A 16155-nucleotide genomic window follows, 5' to 3' on the forward strand; every position below is an offset into this window, starting at 1 on the left:
GTCCAACACTGAACAGTGATTCCGGATATTGACTACTGTTTCGTAGAATTCTACGTGGAGCACTAGTCATGTAATAATGTAGTCGCTGCATTTGATATTTTCATTTACGTACATTCATTTGAAATAAGATGGGTTTATGAAGCAATTCTATATCCTGCCGCCACGCTGACGAATCATAGAATCATAGAGTTGGAAGAGACCACAAGGGCCATCGAGTCCAACCCCCTGCCAAGCAGGAAACACCATCAGAGCACTCCTGACATATGGTTGTCAAGCCTCTGCTTAAAGACCTCCAAAGAAGGAGACTCCACCACACTCCTTGGCAGCAAATTCCACTGTCAAACAGCTCTTACTGTCAGGAAGTTCTTCCTAATGTTGAGGTGGAATCTTCTTTCTTGTTGTTTGGATCCATTGCTCCGTGTCCGCTTCTCTGGAATGAAGAATTCTACAAAACAGTAGTCAATACAGTGGTACCTCAGGTTACAGACGCTTCAGGTTACATACACTTCAGGTTACAGACTCCACTAACCCAGAAATATTACCTTGGGTTAAGAACTTTGCTTCAGGATGAGAACAGAAATCGTGCTCCGGTGGTGCGGCGGCGGCAGCAGGGGGCCCCATTAGCTAAAGTGGTGCTTCAGGTTAAGAACAGTTTCAGGTTATGTACAGACCTCTGGAACGAATTAAGTACATAACCCGAGTACCACTGTATCCGGAATCACTGTTCAGTGTTGGACATCATATTTGCTGCATACACAAAGCTTCACAGCTTGTCTTTCATCGTACAAAGTCTGGTACTTCGCTTCATTTAAAGATTTCCAGAGACTTTGAGGCTAAAGATTTCATTTTGTCCTTGTTATGGTTTGAAGGAATTCTATAAAGATTGTCTATTGCGTATGTACATGGTCATTGTGTTGCCTAGACATTGCTTCCGATGAACTGATCCTTTTGCAAAGCTCTCACAAGGAGTGCTGAGCACCCAACGACTGCCACCCTTTGCTCCGGAAAAGTCACAGCGGTATTTGGAGAAGGTGAAGTCACAGGGCTTGCGCTGGCTGGCGTAACAACCAGCCCATTTTCTAGCAGAGAGTGTGCAAGTTTAGGAGGGCTCTGCCAGTGCGGAAATGGGGCTTCAGAGCTGAGGACCCTGGCAGGAAAGGAGATCCAAGCTTAACGGAAAAGAGTTGGGAGTTTGGAGGCGGTTGGAGGATGGATGGCGGCTAACAGGTTGAGGTTGAATCCTGACAAGACAGAAGTACTGTTTTGGGGGGACAGGGGGCGGGTGGGTGTGGAGGACTCCCTGGTCCTGAATGGGGTAACTGTGCCCCTGAAGGACCAGGTGCGCAGCCTGGAGGTCATTTTGGACTCACAGCTGTCCATGGAGGCACAGGTCAATTCTGTGTCCAGGGCAGCTGTTTATCAGCTCCATCTGGTACACAGAATGAGACAATAGGATTCAGAATGCAGCAGTCTGATTGGTCCTAGAACAATGCAGCAGTATGATTGGTTGGCAGGAACCACCCAATCATGCTCCAGATAGAAGCGAATCCACAACCTGATTGGCTTACAGTAGAATTCCGGAATTAGCCAATCATGTGCAGCCCATTGTGTAAATAATGTATATAAAGCAGATACTTTGAGGGGACTTTCATTCATTCCTCCTCACCACTATGAGCTGAACAAAGAGCATGAAATCACTTTGCGACTCTGAGTATATTTCAAATTCCATGGGCTCTTTCTACAGATCCTTTGCAAAAGTGATGAGTGTGTTTGTCTGCACATGTGTGATAGAGAGACTCTATCTGGGAGAGAAGCTCAGGCAGTGAGAGTTTCTTTCCAGCCCTTCCACTTTTAATTAGAAAGTTTTAATTAGGTGGCTTGGGGATTCAAGCTGGGATGCTCAACATGCAAAGCAGCTCTGCAAATACTCTTCTCAAACAAGCAGTTTCAAGCTTCTGGTCCTCATCTCCTCCTCCTTTGCTTCTACTGGGCTTTCCTTGTCATCCCATCAGTCATTTTGCCTCCCCCATCAGACAAGACTGGTCCCATTTTCCTTCTGGAACAGGGAGCATGGATGCCCCTAAGGAATGCTTTGGTCCCGGAAGCAGGGGATCCAAAAGCTCTTCCCCGCCCGGGCACAATATCGCAATAAACTAAAGGTCACCCAGTTTTCACAGCTCCTGGGGGTGACAATATGATTGTACCCCAAGATTGTGGCTTAAGGAGGACTCTTGCTCCCAATATTGCCTCAGCCTGTCCTGAAAACAGCCATCAAGCAGCTCTTGCCCCCCAGCTCCAGTGCTTAAAGTCTTCCCAGCTACTTCGCTGCCATCTGCCCTTATCACAGAATCGTAGAGGGACCCTGCGGGTCATCTAGTCTGACCCTCTTCAATCCCTGTCCTCACCACCGCTCATTCCCAAACTTCTTTCTGTCTATCCTCCCGGTTGTCATTTGTGGGGCCCTGGGTACGGCGTCTAAACATTCTGGCCCTAGATACGTATTAAAATAGCAGTAGTAGACAAGAGTGGCGGTCATTACACGCAGGGCAGTTTGTGAGCTGACCATACACTTCAGGGCTTTCTGCTTCCGTGCGGCGGCTTGCTTTGCAAAACCAAGTTTCTAGGCCTCATGCTTGTTGCTTTGAAAGGTGCTGCCAAAAAACCCTGAAGGGGAGCCCTGGGCAATTCCATGAGGGTTTCAGCAGACATGCCTCCACAGCGCCTGCGGCTTCCTAGTTTTAATTCCTTCAGATTAATTCCCCCTCTTAACTTTTAATGCCCGCCAACTTCCTGCTCCCCCCCCCCAAAGTTGGCTCTTTGAAGGTGCCATTTCCCACAACTTAACCTGAGCGCAACTGCAATTTTTAAAGGGTTAAAATCGTCTTAAATAGAAATCTGGTGGTTTAGCTTCGTGAACAACTCCAAATTCAGAAGGAAATTCAGAAGTGTTCTGCCCGATGACTCTGCACCAGTCACCCCCGGAGAAACGATCTGACCGTAGCTGTCCTCTTTTCGCTCAATTGAGCCGGTCCGTGTGAAACTACGAGAGACCAAATTATCTGGGTATTGAAGTCCCGGGCCTTTGCCCTGTGTCCGAACCGCGGAGGAACCCTTTTGGCCCTCTCTCCCCCCTGGACATCCTGAGCCCGGCTGTGGATGGCTGGGGAGGGTCTCTCGCCTTCTCGGGACCCCCGGCACGCTCTCCTTAGCTGGGGCTGACCTGGCTGGAGGAAACCGAGGACACCTCTGTCTTCTGGGCTGAGCTGGACACATCGGACTCATCGGTCATGGGTTTGCCACAAACCGTCTCCATGATGCAAGCCCGGAACTGGCAAGGAAAGGGAGGGAGAGATAGAGGCTTGAGGTCTGCTCAGGGCTAGTGGGGTCCCCAGCCACCTGCTAGCCTCACTTTTGACCCAAGTCTCCAATCGATAAATAGCCATAGCAAGGTGTCAGTCCTCCCAACCCCTGCAAGAGTGTGTGTGAGTGTCTGGATGCGGTTGGAGGATGGATGGCGGCTAACAGATTGAGGTTGAATCCTGACAAGACAGGAGTACTGTTCTTGGGGGACAGGGGGCGGGCAGGTGTGGAGGACTCCCTGGTCCTGAATGGGGTAACTGTGCCCCTGAAGGACCAGGTGTGCAGACCGGGAGTCATTTTGGACTCACAGCTGTCCATGGAGGCACAGGTCAATTCTGTGTCCAGGGCAGCTGTCTACCAGCTCCATCTGGTACGCAGGATGAGACCTTACCTGCCAGCAGACTGTCTCGCCAGAGTGGTGCATGCTCTGGTTATCTCCTGCTTGGACTACTGCAATGCGCTCTATGTGGGGTTACCTTTGAAGGTGACCCAGAAACTACAATTAATCCAGAATGTGGCAGCTAGACTGGTGACTGGGAGCGGCTGCCGAGACCATATAACACTGGTCTTGAAAGACCTACATTGGCTCCCAGTACGTTTCCAAGGAAACCAGGCAGAGGGCCTTCTCAGTGGTGGCGCCCTCCCATCAGATATCAAAGAGAAAAACAACTACCAGACTCTTAAAAGACATCTGAAGGCAGCCCTGTTTAGGGAAGCTTTTAATGTTTAATAGGTTATTGTATTTTAGGGTTCTGTTGGAAGCCGCCCAGAGTGGCTGGGGAAACCCAGCCAGATGGGTAGGGTATAAATAAATATTATTATTATTATTATTAATATTGGAAGCTGCCCAGAGTGGCTGGGGCAAGCCAGTCAGGTGGATGGGGTATAAACAGAGCTGCGATTCCTCTGCGGTTTGCCTTCATCCCCGAAAGCACACTCCATTGCTTCTTGACACAGATGGGATGCCGGCAGTGAATCGCATATTTTGCACCCCTTTCCCCGCCTGCGGAGTGGCTGGCTGGCGACTCACCTGTTTGTTCATGAAGCAGTAAATGATGGGGTTGTAGACGCAGGCGGACTTGGAGAAGAAGGCGGGGATGGTGACCAATCGCAGGTCCAGGCCGTGGTCCCGGTTGTTCACCATGTACATGGCGAGTGCGGCGTAGGGGACGTAGCAGAGGCAGAACGACCCCACCATCACCACCACCATCCGAGAGACCTCCCGCTCGGCCTTCTGGGTCGTGGCCGACTCCTGCTGCTGAGCGGCTACCTGGAGAAGGAGGGCGAGAACCGGGCACAACACCTCTCGCAAGATGTTGGGGGTAGCAATTGGAAGGGGGCTCCCCAAAGGCCATCTAACCTGACCCGCTGCGACGCTCGCTTGGCAATGGGTGGGCGGCTGACGCCCCCAGAACTATGCAAAGGCGTTCGCTCGGCGGCTATCGGCGGCCATGCGGGAGGACTGTAGGGTGGGATGCAGCCTAGCGCCGAGGGGGTGGTTCCATCAGCACAGCTGACGGCGGAACTCCCTGCCACAGGAGTGGCCGCCAACCTACCCAGCTTTGAAAGAGGATTAGACAAATTCGGGAAGAGGAGAGGGCATCTGAATACCAGTTGTGGAAATGGCAGCAAAAAAAAGCTATCCTGGTAGCTACTGGTGTGTTGTCAAAACGGGATTAGTTTGATTTGCTAATCAGCTGAAAGCATGATGCCCATAGAGGCTGGGTGAATTGGAGACTTGAGGAAAGGTATCTGCAATGCTCATCTCGAAAAATAGCTATTCACGATGCATTTATACAATTTCATCATTTGCTTGCTAGTTATCTCCCGCTTAGACTACTGCAATGCGCTCTACGTGGGGCTACCTTTGAAGGTGACCTGGAAACTGCAATTAATCTAGAATGCGGCAGCTAGTGACTGGGAGTGGCCACCGGGACCACATAACACCGGTCTTGAAAGACCTACATTGGCTCCCAGCACATTTCTGAGCACAATTCAAAGTGTTGGTGCTGACCTTGAAAGCCCTTAATGGCCTCGGTCCAGTAGACCTGAAGGAGCATCTCCAATCCCATTGTTCTACCCGGACACTGAGGTCCAGCGCCGAGGGCCTTCTGGCGGTTCCCTCCCTGTGAGAAGTGAGGTTACAGGGAACCAGGCAGAGGGCCTTCTCAGTAGTGGAGCCCACCCTGTGGAACACCCTCCCTTCTTTCAGATGTGAAGGCAATAAGCAAGTAGATAAATAGGGACCGCTTACTAGCGGGAAGGTAAACGGCATTTCCGTGTGCGGCTCTGGCTCGCCAGAGCAGCGATGTCACGCTGGCCACGTGACCTGGAAGTGTCTTCGGACAGCGCTGGCCCTTGGCCTCTTTGAGTGAGATGGGTGCACAACCCTAGAGTCTGTCAAGACTGGCCCGTACGGGCAGGGGTACCTTTACCTTTTTCTTATCTTTAAAAGACATCTGAATGCAGCCCTGTTTAGGGAAGCTTTTAATATTTAATGCTGTATTGTTTTTAACACTTGATTGGGAGCCGCCCAGAGTGGCTGGGGAAACTCAGCTAGATGGGTGGGGTATAAATAATAAATTATTATTATTATTATTGATTACAGGCTTCCCATTTAGATGTTTGGTTGCACACAGCAAGAACAGTGGTACCTTGGGTTAAGAACTTAATTCATTCTGAAGCTCCGTTCTTAACCTGAAACTGTTCTTAACCTGAGGTACCACTTTAGCTAATGGGGCCTCCTGCTGCCTCCGCACCGCCAGAGCACAATTTCTGTTCTCATCCTAAAGCAAAGTTCTTAACCCGAGGTACTACTTCTGGGTTAGCGGAGTCTGTAACCTGAAGCGTCTGTAACCCGAGGTACCACTGGACTGGGTTTGATCCAGCTGCAGGGACCCTTGTCTTTTTAGCGTCTCTTAAGAAATGGCGCCCCTGGGATGCCAACATCAACCTGAGGTCCAGCAGGGCTTTCCTGATGTATCTGGCAACTCTGGGGAAGTGGGGTATAGTGGTTAAAGTTCTGGACTAGGACCTGAGAGAGACCGGGGTTCGAATCTCGACACGGCCAGCTCCCTGGGCGACCTCAGGCGCTCGCCGCTCCCTGTCCACCTCACCCTAACTCGCAAGGTTGTTGTGAAAGGGGTCAGAGGAGCTGGGCAGGAGGTACTTACGGCACGGAGGGCGCCCAGGAGCTGTGAGTAGGAGAAGACGATGAGGGTGAGGGGCACGATGAAGCAGAAGATGAAGAGGAACCAGGTATAGTATTCACTCTTGTACTTGGTGCCAACTGTGTACCAGTCGGGGCCGCAGGAGCACTGCAGGCCTTCAGGGATGAACCTGAAAGGCAGAGGAGCAGGGGTGAGCGGAGGACATTGGCTTTGTAGGAGCATATTTCCAAAATACGGTTTTCCCAGTAGTGATGTATGGAAGCGAGAGCTGGACCATAAAGAAGGCTGATGGCCGAAGAATGGATGCTTTCGAATTCTGGTGCTGGAGGAGACTCTTGAGAGTCCCATGGACTACAAGAAGAGCAAACCTCTCCATTCTGAAGGAAATCAGCCCTGAGTGCTCACTGGAAGGACAGATCCTGAAGCTGAGGCTCCAAGAGTTTGGCCACCTCCTGAGAAGAGAAGACTCCCTGGAAAAGACCCTGATGCTGGGAAAGATGGAGGGCACAAGGAGAAGGGGATGACAGAGGACGAGATGGTGGGACAGTGTTCTCGAAGCTACCAGCATGAGGGAGGCAGTGGAAGACAGGAGGGCCTGGCGTGCTCTGGTCCAGGGGATCACGAAGATGCAGACACTACTAAACAACTAAACAACGAAACAACAACAATTTCCAAAATAACAACAACAAAGAGGCTAATAGCAGTGGATTAAGGCATATCAGTGCAATAAGACATAGAATTATAGAACTGTGAAATTGGAAGGGAATCACAGTTGAAGAATCCTTGAAATGTGGCCATCTCTTCTACAAACCTCCAAGGAAAGTCCACAACCTTCTCAGAGACTCCACTCCACTGTGGACCAGCCCTTATTGTCATAAATTCCTTTCCCAAAGTTTAGTTAGAATCTCATTTCCTGTACCTCGAAGCCTGGGTTTTACCTTCTCCATGGGGCAGCCCTTGAGATATTTGAAGATGGCTCTCAAATCTCCTCTCCCTCTCCTCTTTTCCAGACTAAACATACCCAGCTCCTTCAACCGTTCCTCATAAGGCTTGGGCTGCATCTACACAGCTATAAAAAAACGCTCTGCAAAAACCGATTTCAAAGCTCACAATGGGAAATTTCATAGAGTTCCGGTTTTGGCTCTACAGCGCCATCTGTTGTAACAGTGTTATAATGATTATGTAATGCTTTATTTTCCCAGTACAGTGGTACCTCAGGTTACGTACTTAATTCGTTCCGGAGGTCCGTTCTTAACCTGAAACTGTTCTTAACCTGAAGCACCACTTTAGCTAATGGGGCCTCCTGCTGCCGCTGCATCGCCGTTGTGCAGTTTCTGTTCTCATCCTCAAGCAAAGTTCTTTATCCGAGGTAATATTTCTGGGTTAGCGGAGTCTGTAACCTGAAGCGTATGTAACCTAAAGCGTATGTAACCCGAGGTACCACCGTAGTGATGTATGGAAGTGAGAGCTGGACCATAAAGAAGGCTGATCGCCGAAAAATTGATGCTTTTGAATTGTGGTGCTGGAGGAGACTCTTGAGAGTCCCATGGACTGCAAGAAGATCAAACCTCTCCATTCTGAAGGAAATCAGCCCTGAGTGCTCAGTGGAAGGACAGATCCTGAAGCTGAGGCTCCAAGACTTTGGCCACCTCATGAGAAGAGAAGACTCCCTGGAAAAGACCCTGATGTTGGGAAAGATGGAGGAGAAGGGGACGGCAGAGGACGAGATGGTGGGACAGTGTTCTCGAAGCTACCAGCATGAGTTTGACCAAACTGCGGGAGGCAGTGGAAGACAGGAGTGCCTAGCGTGCTCTGGTCCAGGGGGTCACGAAGAGGCGGACACGACTAAATGACTAAACAACATCAACAACAGTTTCATCGTTTCCAGACCCTTGACCATCTTCGTTGCCCTCCTCTGCACACCTTCCACCTTGCCAATATCCTTCTTAAATTGTGGTGCCCAGAACTGGACCTTAAATAAAAATAAAACCTTAAATAAAAGGTGCCCAGAACTGGACACAGTATTCCAGGAGGGATATGACCAAGGCAGAATAGAGCGGGACTATGACTTCCCTTGACCTGGACTCTAGACTTCTGTTGATGCAGCCAAGAATAGCATTTGCTTTTTTTGCTGCTGCATCACACGGTTGCCTCATGTAGAGCTTGCAGTCCACCAAGACCCCTAGATCTCTTTCCCAAGTACTGCTAGTAAGCCAGTTGTCCCCCATCCTATGTCTTTAGGATGAGGAGATGACATTGAAAGAACTGAGGAGTGGGGTTCCCATCCGTCCGGAATATCCCGGACATATCTGGAGTATTACAGTCTGCAGAAGTGTCCGGGTGGAAATCAGAAAAACATCCAGGAAAATCTGGACATGGCAGCCCACGTCGGCAGTGCTGTTTTTGCTGATTCCCCATAAAAATAGCTCAAAAACTTTTCGCTTTTTGAAATATGTCAACCCTGCTCAGGAGGGAACTCCCAGCAAGGGATCTTTGTGATCCGTTCAGCACTAAAGGGAGATCCAAACAGCCTTCCAAGGAAGAACAGCATTTGAATCCTTTGCACCAGGAGCAAACTCACAACCGGTCCATAGACGTGCCATAACTAGCAGCCTTTCCCTTAGAGTAGACCCTGAAGAAGAAGCGTCCTGTGTGACTCAGAAGCTTGCTGACTACTTTTAGTTGCTCCTGCTAATAGCTACTGAACAGACCATAATATACAGTTAGAAGAATGGGAGAGGTTATGGAATGAAGGTGTTAATTTTACAGCATGCAGTACGCTTCAGGAAAATGTTATGAAAATGATGTATACGTGGTGTTAAACACCAGTTAAACTGGCCAAAAATGTACAGGACTAAAATTGAATGTTGGAAATGTAAGGAAAAGGAGGGTAGTTTTAATAATAATAGACTTTATTCACATTAGCCCAACGGCCATGGCAACATAAAACAAGCAATATATACAAATAAAAAGACAGAAATGGGTAAAAAGGGCAATCAAATTACCAATATTATCATTCAGATAGTGGCCCTTAATCTCATTGCACCCTCAGTAAACCTAGCAACCTTTGCTATGGTCTGATCATTTAGATCTGATAAAAGAAAAGGAGGGTACTTTTTACGATCTGTGGTGGACATGTAAAGAGGTAAACGCTTTCTGGGAAATGATATACAATGAGCTAAAGAAAATGTTCAAAAACACTTTTGTTAAAAAACCAGAAGCGATTTTTATTGGGGATAGTGGGTAGAGGGATACCGAGACAAGATAAAAAATTGTTCTTATGTGCAACAACTGCGGCGAGAATTTTGTTAGCCCAAAGATGGAAACAACAGGAGTTACCAGCAAAAGAAGAGAGGCAGATGAACCTGGTGGACTTTGCAGAACTGGCAAAACTGACGGGAAGAATCTGGAACCAGAGAGACCAAGGAGTCCAAAAGAACTGGAACAAATTTATATTATACTTGAAAGAAAACTGGAAGCAGTTAACATCACCGGCAGGGTTATCTGAAGATCTGTAAGGTGAAATTGCTACCTAGTCAGGTTGAGTAATATAGTGTTTTAGGCAATGGTGTAACAAGGGGAGGAAACAAAGCAAAATGTAAAGATGCAAAGTTTCGTTTTGTGAAGCGTCAGACGGGAGGGACGGAAGTCGCTAAAAAGAGCCAAAGAGATATAATAAGAGGGTACGATGTTACACAATGTGATTATAGTCAGGTAGGTAGCCGTGTTGGTCTGATGCAGTCGAAATAAATAAAAAAATAAAAAAAACTGTCCAGTAGCAAACTTAGTTGGTACGGTTTTTTGGGGTACGGTTTTTTGGGGACAGGAGGCAGGAGGATGTGGGGGACTCCCTGGTCCTGAATGGGGCAACTGTGCCCCTGAAGGACCAGGTGCGCAGCCTGGGAGTCATTCTGGACTCACAGCGGTCCATGGAGGCGCAGGTCAGTTCTGTGTTCAGGGCAGCTGTTTACCAGCTCCATCTGGTACACAGAATGAGACCCTCCCTGCCCACTGACTGTCTCGCCAGAGTGGTGCATGCTCTAGTTATCTCCCGCTTGGACTACTGCAATGCGCTCTATGTGGGGCTATCTTTGAAGGTGACCTGAAAACTACAACTAATCCAGAATGCAGCAGCTAGACTGGTGACTGGGAGCGGCCGCCGAGACCACATAACACTGGTCTTGAAAGACCTACATTGGCTCCCAGTACGTTTCCGAGCACAATTCAAAGTGTTGGTGCTGACCTTTAAAGCCCTAAATGGCCTCGGTCCGGTATACCCGAAGGAGCGTCTCCACCCCCATCGTTCTACCTGGACACTGAGGTCCAGCACCGAGGGCCTTCTGGTGGTTCCCTCTATGCGAGAAGCCAAGTTACAGGGAACCAGGCAGAGGGCCTTCTAGGTAGTGGCACCCGCCCTCTGGAACGCCCTTCCACCAGATGTCAAAGAGAAAAACAACTACCAAACTTTTAGAAGACATCTGAAGGCAGCCCTCTTTAGGGAAGCTTTTAATGTTTAATAGGTTATTGTATTTTAGTGTTCTGTTGGAAGCCGCCCAGAGTGGCTGGGGAAACCCAGCCAGATGGGCAGGGTATAAATAATAAATCATTATTATTATTTATTATTACTGGATAATTTTTAAAAATATTTTAATTTATTTTGAATGTGGTTATATATAAAACCTATAAAAATCACACACACACACACACACACACACACACACACACACACACAGCTACTGCACAGGCTTCCAGTCTATGGACCTTCTCCCCAATCTGGGCATCGGAAGACCCCCTCCTTTTCCACCTCACCTGCTCCACCCAAAAAAGGGTGGGATTGAGACTCCGATGCCAATGAACCAAGTTGCTGCCACCACCAGAAGAGCGTGTTTGGAGTTGAAACGGAAATTCCCGAAGGGCTTGCAGATGACGATGTAGCGTTCAAAGGCGAGGAAGGCCAAGGACCAGCCGGTGACCAGCCCTGGGGTGTGTGGGGAGACAGAAACGAACAAGGGTTGGCGAAGATCGGCAGCCGGCCAGGCCCCCAAGGGCACGACACGCAAGGAAAAAGGGACGGGGAGGGAGAAGGAAAAACGCACCCCATTGTTCTGCCCGGACACTGAGGTCTAGCTCCGAGGGCCTTCTGGCAGTTCCCTCCCTGTGAGAAGCCAGGTTACAGGGAACTAGGCAGAGGGCCTTCTCGGTGGTGGCTCTCTCCCTGTGGAACGCCCTCCCAGCTGAGGGGAAATGAACAACTATCTGATGTTTAGAAGACATCTGAAGGCAGCCCTGTTTAGGGAAGTTTTTAATGTCCGACGTTCTAATGTATTTTTAGTTGGGAGCCACCCAGAGTGGCTGGGGAAACCCAGCCATTTAGCTGGGTATGAATAAATAATAATAATAATAATAATAATAATAATAATAATAATAATGCAATTGGGAGTCCTTTAAGCGTACTGAAAAGGCAAGGAAGAGGAGACGTGAACCAGAATCCCCAACAAAGGCCAGGCGTTCTTCCGCTGCCATTCCCTGCGGGCTGGGATGGATGACCTTTAAGGGACCCACCCGACACTGCAACTCTATTCTACTCTGCTCCTCCTCCGGGGCTTTTACCTGCCACCGAGCCCAGGAAGGCCTCCAGGGCGCAGATGTGCCTGCCGAAGAAGAAGTAGCCTTGTGAGCTGGCCAGGAAGACGGTGAAGACGGAGAAGACACAGAAGAGGAACCCGGCGAAGGAGATGTTGACCAGGATGTAGTTTAGCGGTTGGCGGAGCTTCTTGTATTTGACGGTGACCACCAGGATGATGGCGTTGAGGGGTGTCCCGGCGAAGAAGACGAAGCCCATGAAGGCCGTCTGGAAGTAGAAGGCCCACATTGGGGCGATGTGGTACTGGGGTCCATCCCAAGGACCCACCTTGGAGATGTTCTCAAAGAGGTAGAAGTCTTCTTCGCCGGACATCGTCCCTGGTGGCGCCGCGGGGACCGAGATCTGCCCGTGGGGCCCCTGCCCTCCTGTTATAGGAGGACGGAGGGGGCAATCCACTTAGAGGCTTGGCCCGGGATCAGGCACTAATCCTGATCATCCCAGAGGCAAACTGGAGGATTGAGGGCATTTAAGACCCTTACCTGCTGTCCCTTAAGCCCCTCTCAGGGGATAATCTCGTTTGCTGTCCAGATCGGAGCCGATTGCCAGGGACTCTTTGGGATGGCAGAGGACAAGGCGACGCAGAGCCGTATTTCCCCTGTTCGCTTCCCAGGAAGCCTCTCTCAAAAGCACTTTGTAGAATCCTAGAGTTGGGGGACCCTCAGCGGTCATCTATCCCAGCCCCCTTGCGATGCGGAGAATCTCAGCTGTAGCAGAAATGACCGGGAAGATCAGAAACCAAGATGATAACAGATTTAGTAAAGAATGGTTCTTACTAAAAAAGAACGCTGTAAACAATTAAAAATATTGGCAGGATTTTTTAAAAAAAACCGCTTGCAGTGTGACAAGAACTATGGTGAGAACTGAGCGTTCAGAAAATACGGATAATGTGATACGATGCAGTCGGAAAATATTAACTATGGAACCCATGGAGGGGTCACGAGAATCCTATGTATATGTGATTATGATTTACATGTGATTTTAAGTGTTAAATGTAAAACTGAATTAGAGAGAGAGAGAGAGAGAATGAGAATCACAGCGTAGGAACCCAAATGGGGCATCCAGAATTGGGATCAGAAGCTGGGGCGGCTTCTGTAAATTTGGGGTGTCCCGCTCAAAACGGGACAGTTGTGCCTTTTGCTTTCATATCCCCATCTCTTCTCCAGGCTAAATAAACCCAACTCCCTCTCTCTCTCCCCCCATTCGCTCTCCACCCCACAACTGGATACTGAATTCCCTCGAATTTATCAATGCACACGTCGTACACATGATTTCCCTCCGAGTACAGCCATACCTCGTGTTACAGACGCTTCAGGTTGCGCGATTTCGGGTTGCACACCGCGCCAAACCTGGTAGAACCAGAATGGTTACTTTCAGGTTTTGGCGCTTGTGCATGTAAAGACGTGCTAAATCACGCTTTGCGCATGCGCAGAAGCACTGAATCGTGCTTTGCGCATGCGCAGAAGTGCCGCATCGCAACCTGCACGTGTGCAGACACGCGGGTCGCAGGTTGCGAACGCTGTGGGTTGCGAATGTGCCTCCCGCATGGTTCACGTTCACGACCCGAGCATCCAGTGTAATCCCAGGAAGTGTGGTTGCCTAAGGGTGCTGGGAACTGTAGTTCAGACCGTGTGCTTCATGACGAAGAATGACTAGTGGGGTGCCACAGGGTTCTGTCTTGGGCCTGGTCTTATTCAACATCTTTATCAACGACTTGGATGATGGACTCAAGGGCATCCTGATCAAATTTGCAGATGACACCAAACTGGGAGGGGTGGCTAACACCCCAGAGGACAGGATCACACTTCAAAACGACCTTGACAGATTGGAGAACTGGGCCAAAACAAACAAGATGAATTTTAACAGGGAGAAATGTAAAGTATTGCACTTGGGCAAAAAAAATGAGAGGCACAAATACAAGATGGGTGACACCTGGCTTGAGCGCAGTACATGTGAAAAGGATCTAGGAGTCTTGGTTGACCACAAACGTGACATGAGCCAACAGTGTGACGCGGCAGCTAAAAAAGCCAATGCAATTCTGGGCTGCATCAATAGGAGTATAGCATCTAGATCAAGGGAAGTAATAGTGCCACTGTATTCTGCTCTGGTCAGACCTCACCTGGAGTACTGTGTCCAGTTCTGGGCACCACAGTTCAAGAAGGACACTGATAAACTGGAACGTGTCCAGAGGAGGGCAACCAAAATGGTCAAAGGCCTGGAAACAATGCCTTATGAGGAACGGCTAAGGGAGCTGGGCATGTTTAGCCTGGAGAAGAGGAGGTTAAGGGGTGATATGATAGCCATGTTCAAATATATAAAAGGATGTCACATAGAGGAGGGAGAAAGGTTGTTTTCTGCTGCTCCAGAGAAGCGGACACGGAGCAAGAAAGAAGATTCCGCCTAAACATTCGGAAGAACTTCCTGACAGTTCGACAGTGGAATTTACTGCCAAGGAGTGTGGTGGGGTCTCCTTCTTTGGAGGTCTTTAAGCAGAGGCTTGACAACCATATGTCAGGAGTGCTCTGATGGTGTTTCCTGCTTGGCAGGGGGTTGGACTCGATGGCCCTTGTGGTCTCTTCCAACTCTCTATGATTCTATGATTTGTGCCCAGGATGCAACTGGGCTGGTTATACGTGACCCCACTTTTAATACAGTTTGTACCTGCAAAAGTTTCAGGGCGGAGAAACTGCTTTAGATCCAACCAGTTCATGCCCTGCAGTTTCCTGTTGAAATCCTGTAGCTATTTCTACCACAAATGTTTTCCACCTCGTTCTCTCCCCTGTTTCCCTTCAGATGCTCTGTAGCTCACGAGAGACCCTCTAGACGACAAGAATGGGTGAACATTGGGGGTAGCATCGCAGAACTACGAATAAAGTGGAATAACTTTATAAAGTGTTCAGGGAAGTTTTTAATGTTTGATATTTTATCGCTTTTTTATTCTGTTGGGAGCCACCCAGAGTGGCTAGGGAAACCCTGTCAAAAGGGTGGGGTATAAATAAATTATTATTATTATTATTATTATTATTATTATTATTACAGTGGTACCCTGGTTCTCAAACAACTTGGAAGCCAAACAGTGCAAACCTGGAAGTAAGTGTTCTGGTTTGCGAACTTTTTTCAGAACCTGAACATGCTTCCGTTTTGAGTGCCACACTTCTGTTTGAGTGTTACGCTAAGGTCTGTCTGTTTTTGCTATTTATTTTGCGTTTTTGCGGCTCTCCCCCCCCCCTTTTGTGACTGTGCGGAACCCAGTTCGATTGTGTGACTGCAGTACATCGTTTATCATTTTCATTTTATGGATCAGTGGTCTTGTTAGAAAGTAAAATTCATGTTAAACTGCTGTTTTAGGGGTTGTTTTTAAAAGTCCGGAACGGATTAATCCGTCTTGCATTGCTTTCTGTGGGAAAGCATGCCTCGGTTTTGGCACGCTTTGGTTTCGGAACTGATTAAGTTTGAGAACCGAGATACCACTGTATTATAACTTGCAAACCGAATGAATGTCAGCGCAACAAGCTGCCTCCTTAAAAGCACAGCAACAGAGGCTGGCTGGAAAGTTGGCAACCCAAGTTGTAGCGAGCCTGCTTGGGATTTGGGCCTCATGCTCTGCCTATTCCTCCACTACATTCCTCTGTGTGTTAAATTCCCATTTACTTTGCGGAATCCGGTCTGCCTGATTCTCCCCGGCGCCAAAGGGGTTAAGAGCTTTGCTTCTGAGCAACGTGGACCTGAGCATGTGAGCGCCATATGGGAATGTGGCGCGTCACCCTGTTCCTTGCCTGCCACATGCAGAGAGAAGGTAATTTGAGCCTGCAAATTACCAGCCGGCCTGAAGAGAACATCTGGAAAGGCTGTCAGCAACTGGCTCGTTGGTCTAGGGGTATGATTCTCGCTTAGGGTGCGAGAGGTCCCGGGTTCAAATCCCGGACGAGCCCTACTTTTTGAACTCCGACTAGGCAAAGGAGCAGACAAGTGGAAACCACACAT

General features: G+C 48.9%; 1 protein-coding gene across 1 annotated transcript; it reads right to left on the minus strand.

Annotated features, from left to right (window-relative positions):
• Positions 1–2908: 2908 nt before the first annotated feature.
• OPN1SW (opsin 1, short wave sensitive) lies at positions 2909–12492 on the minus strand. The gene is made up of 5 exons (XM_083402358.1): positions 12141–12492; positions 11340–11508; positions 6534–6699; positions 4391–4630; positions 2909–3328 (listed from the first exon to the last, which is right to left on the minus strand). Exons 1-5 carry the CDS (start codon positions 12484–12486, stop codon positions 3206–3208), a joined length of 1044 nt encoding a protein of 347 aa, XP_083258484.1. The 5' UTR covers positions 12487–12492; the 3' UTR covers positions 2909–3205.
• Between the last annotated feature and the right edge of the window lie 3663 nt (positions 12493–16155).

This window comes from Podarcis tiliguerta (assembly GCF_965153285.1).
Source record: "Podarcis tiliguerta genome assembly, chromosome: 10".
In the NCBI taxonomy this organism is placed as follows: domain Eukaryota; kingdom Metazoa; phylum Chordata; class Lepidosauria; order Squamata; family Lacertidae; genus Podarcis; species Podarcis tiliguerta.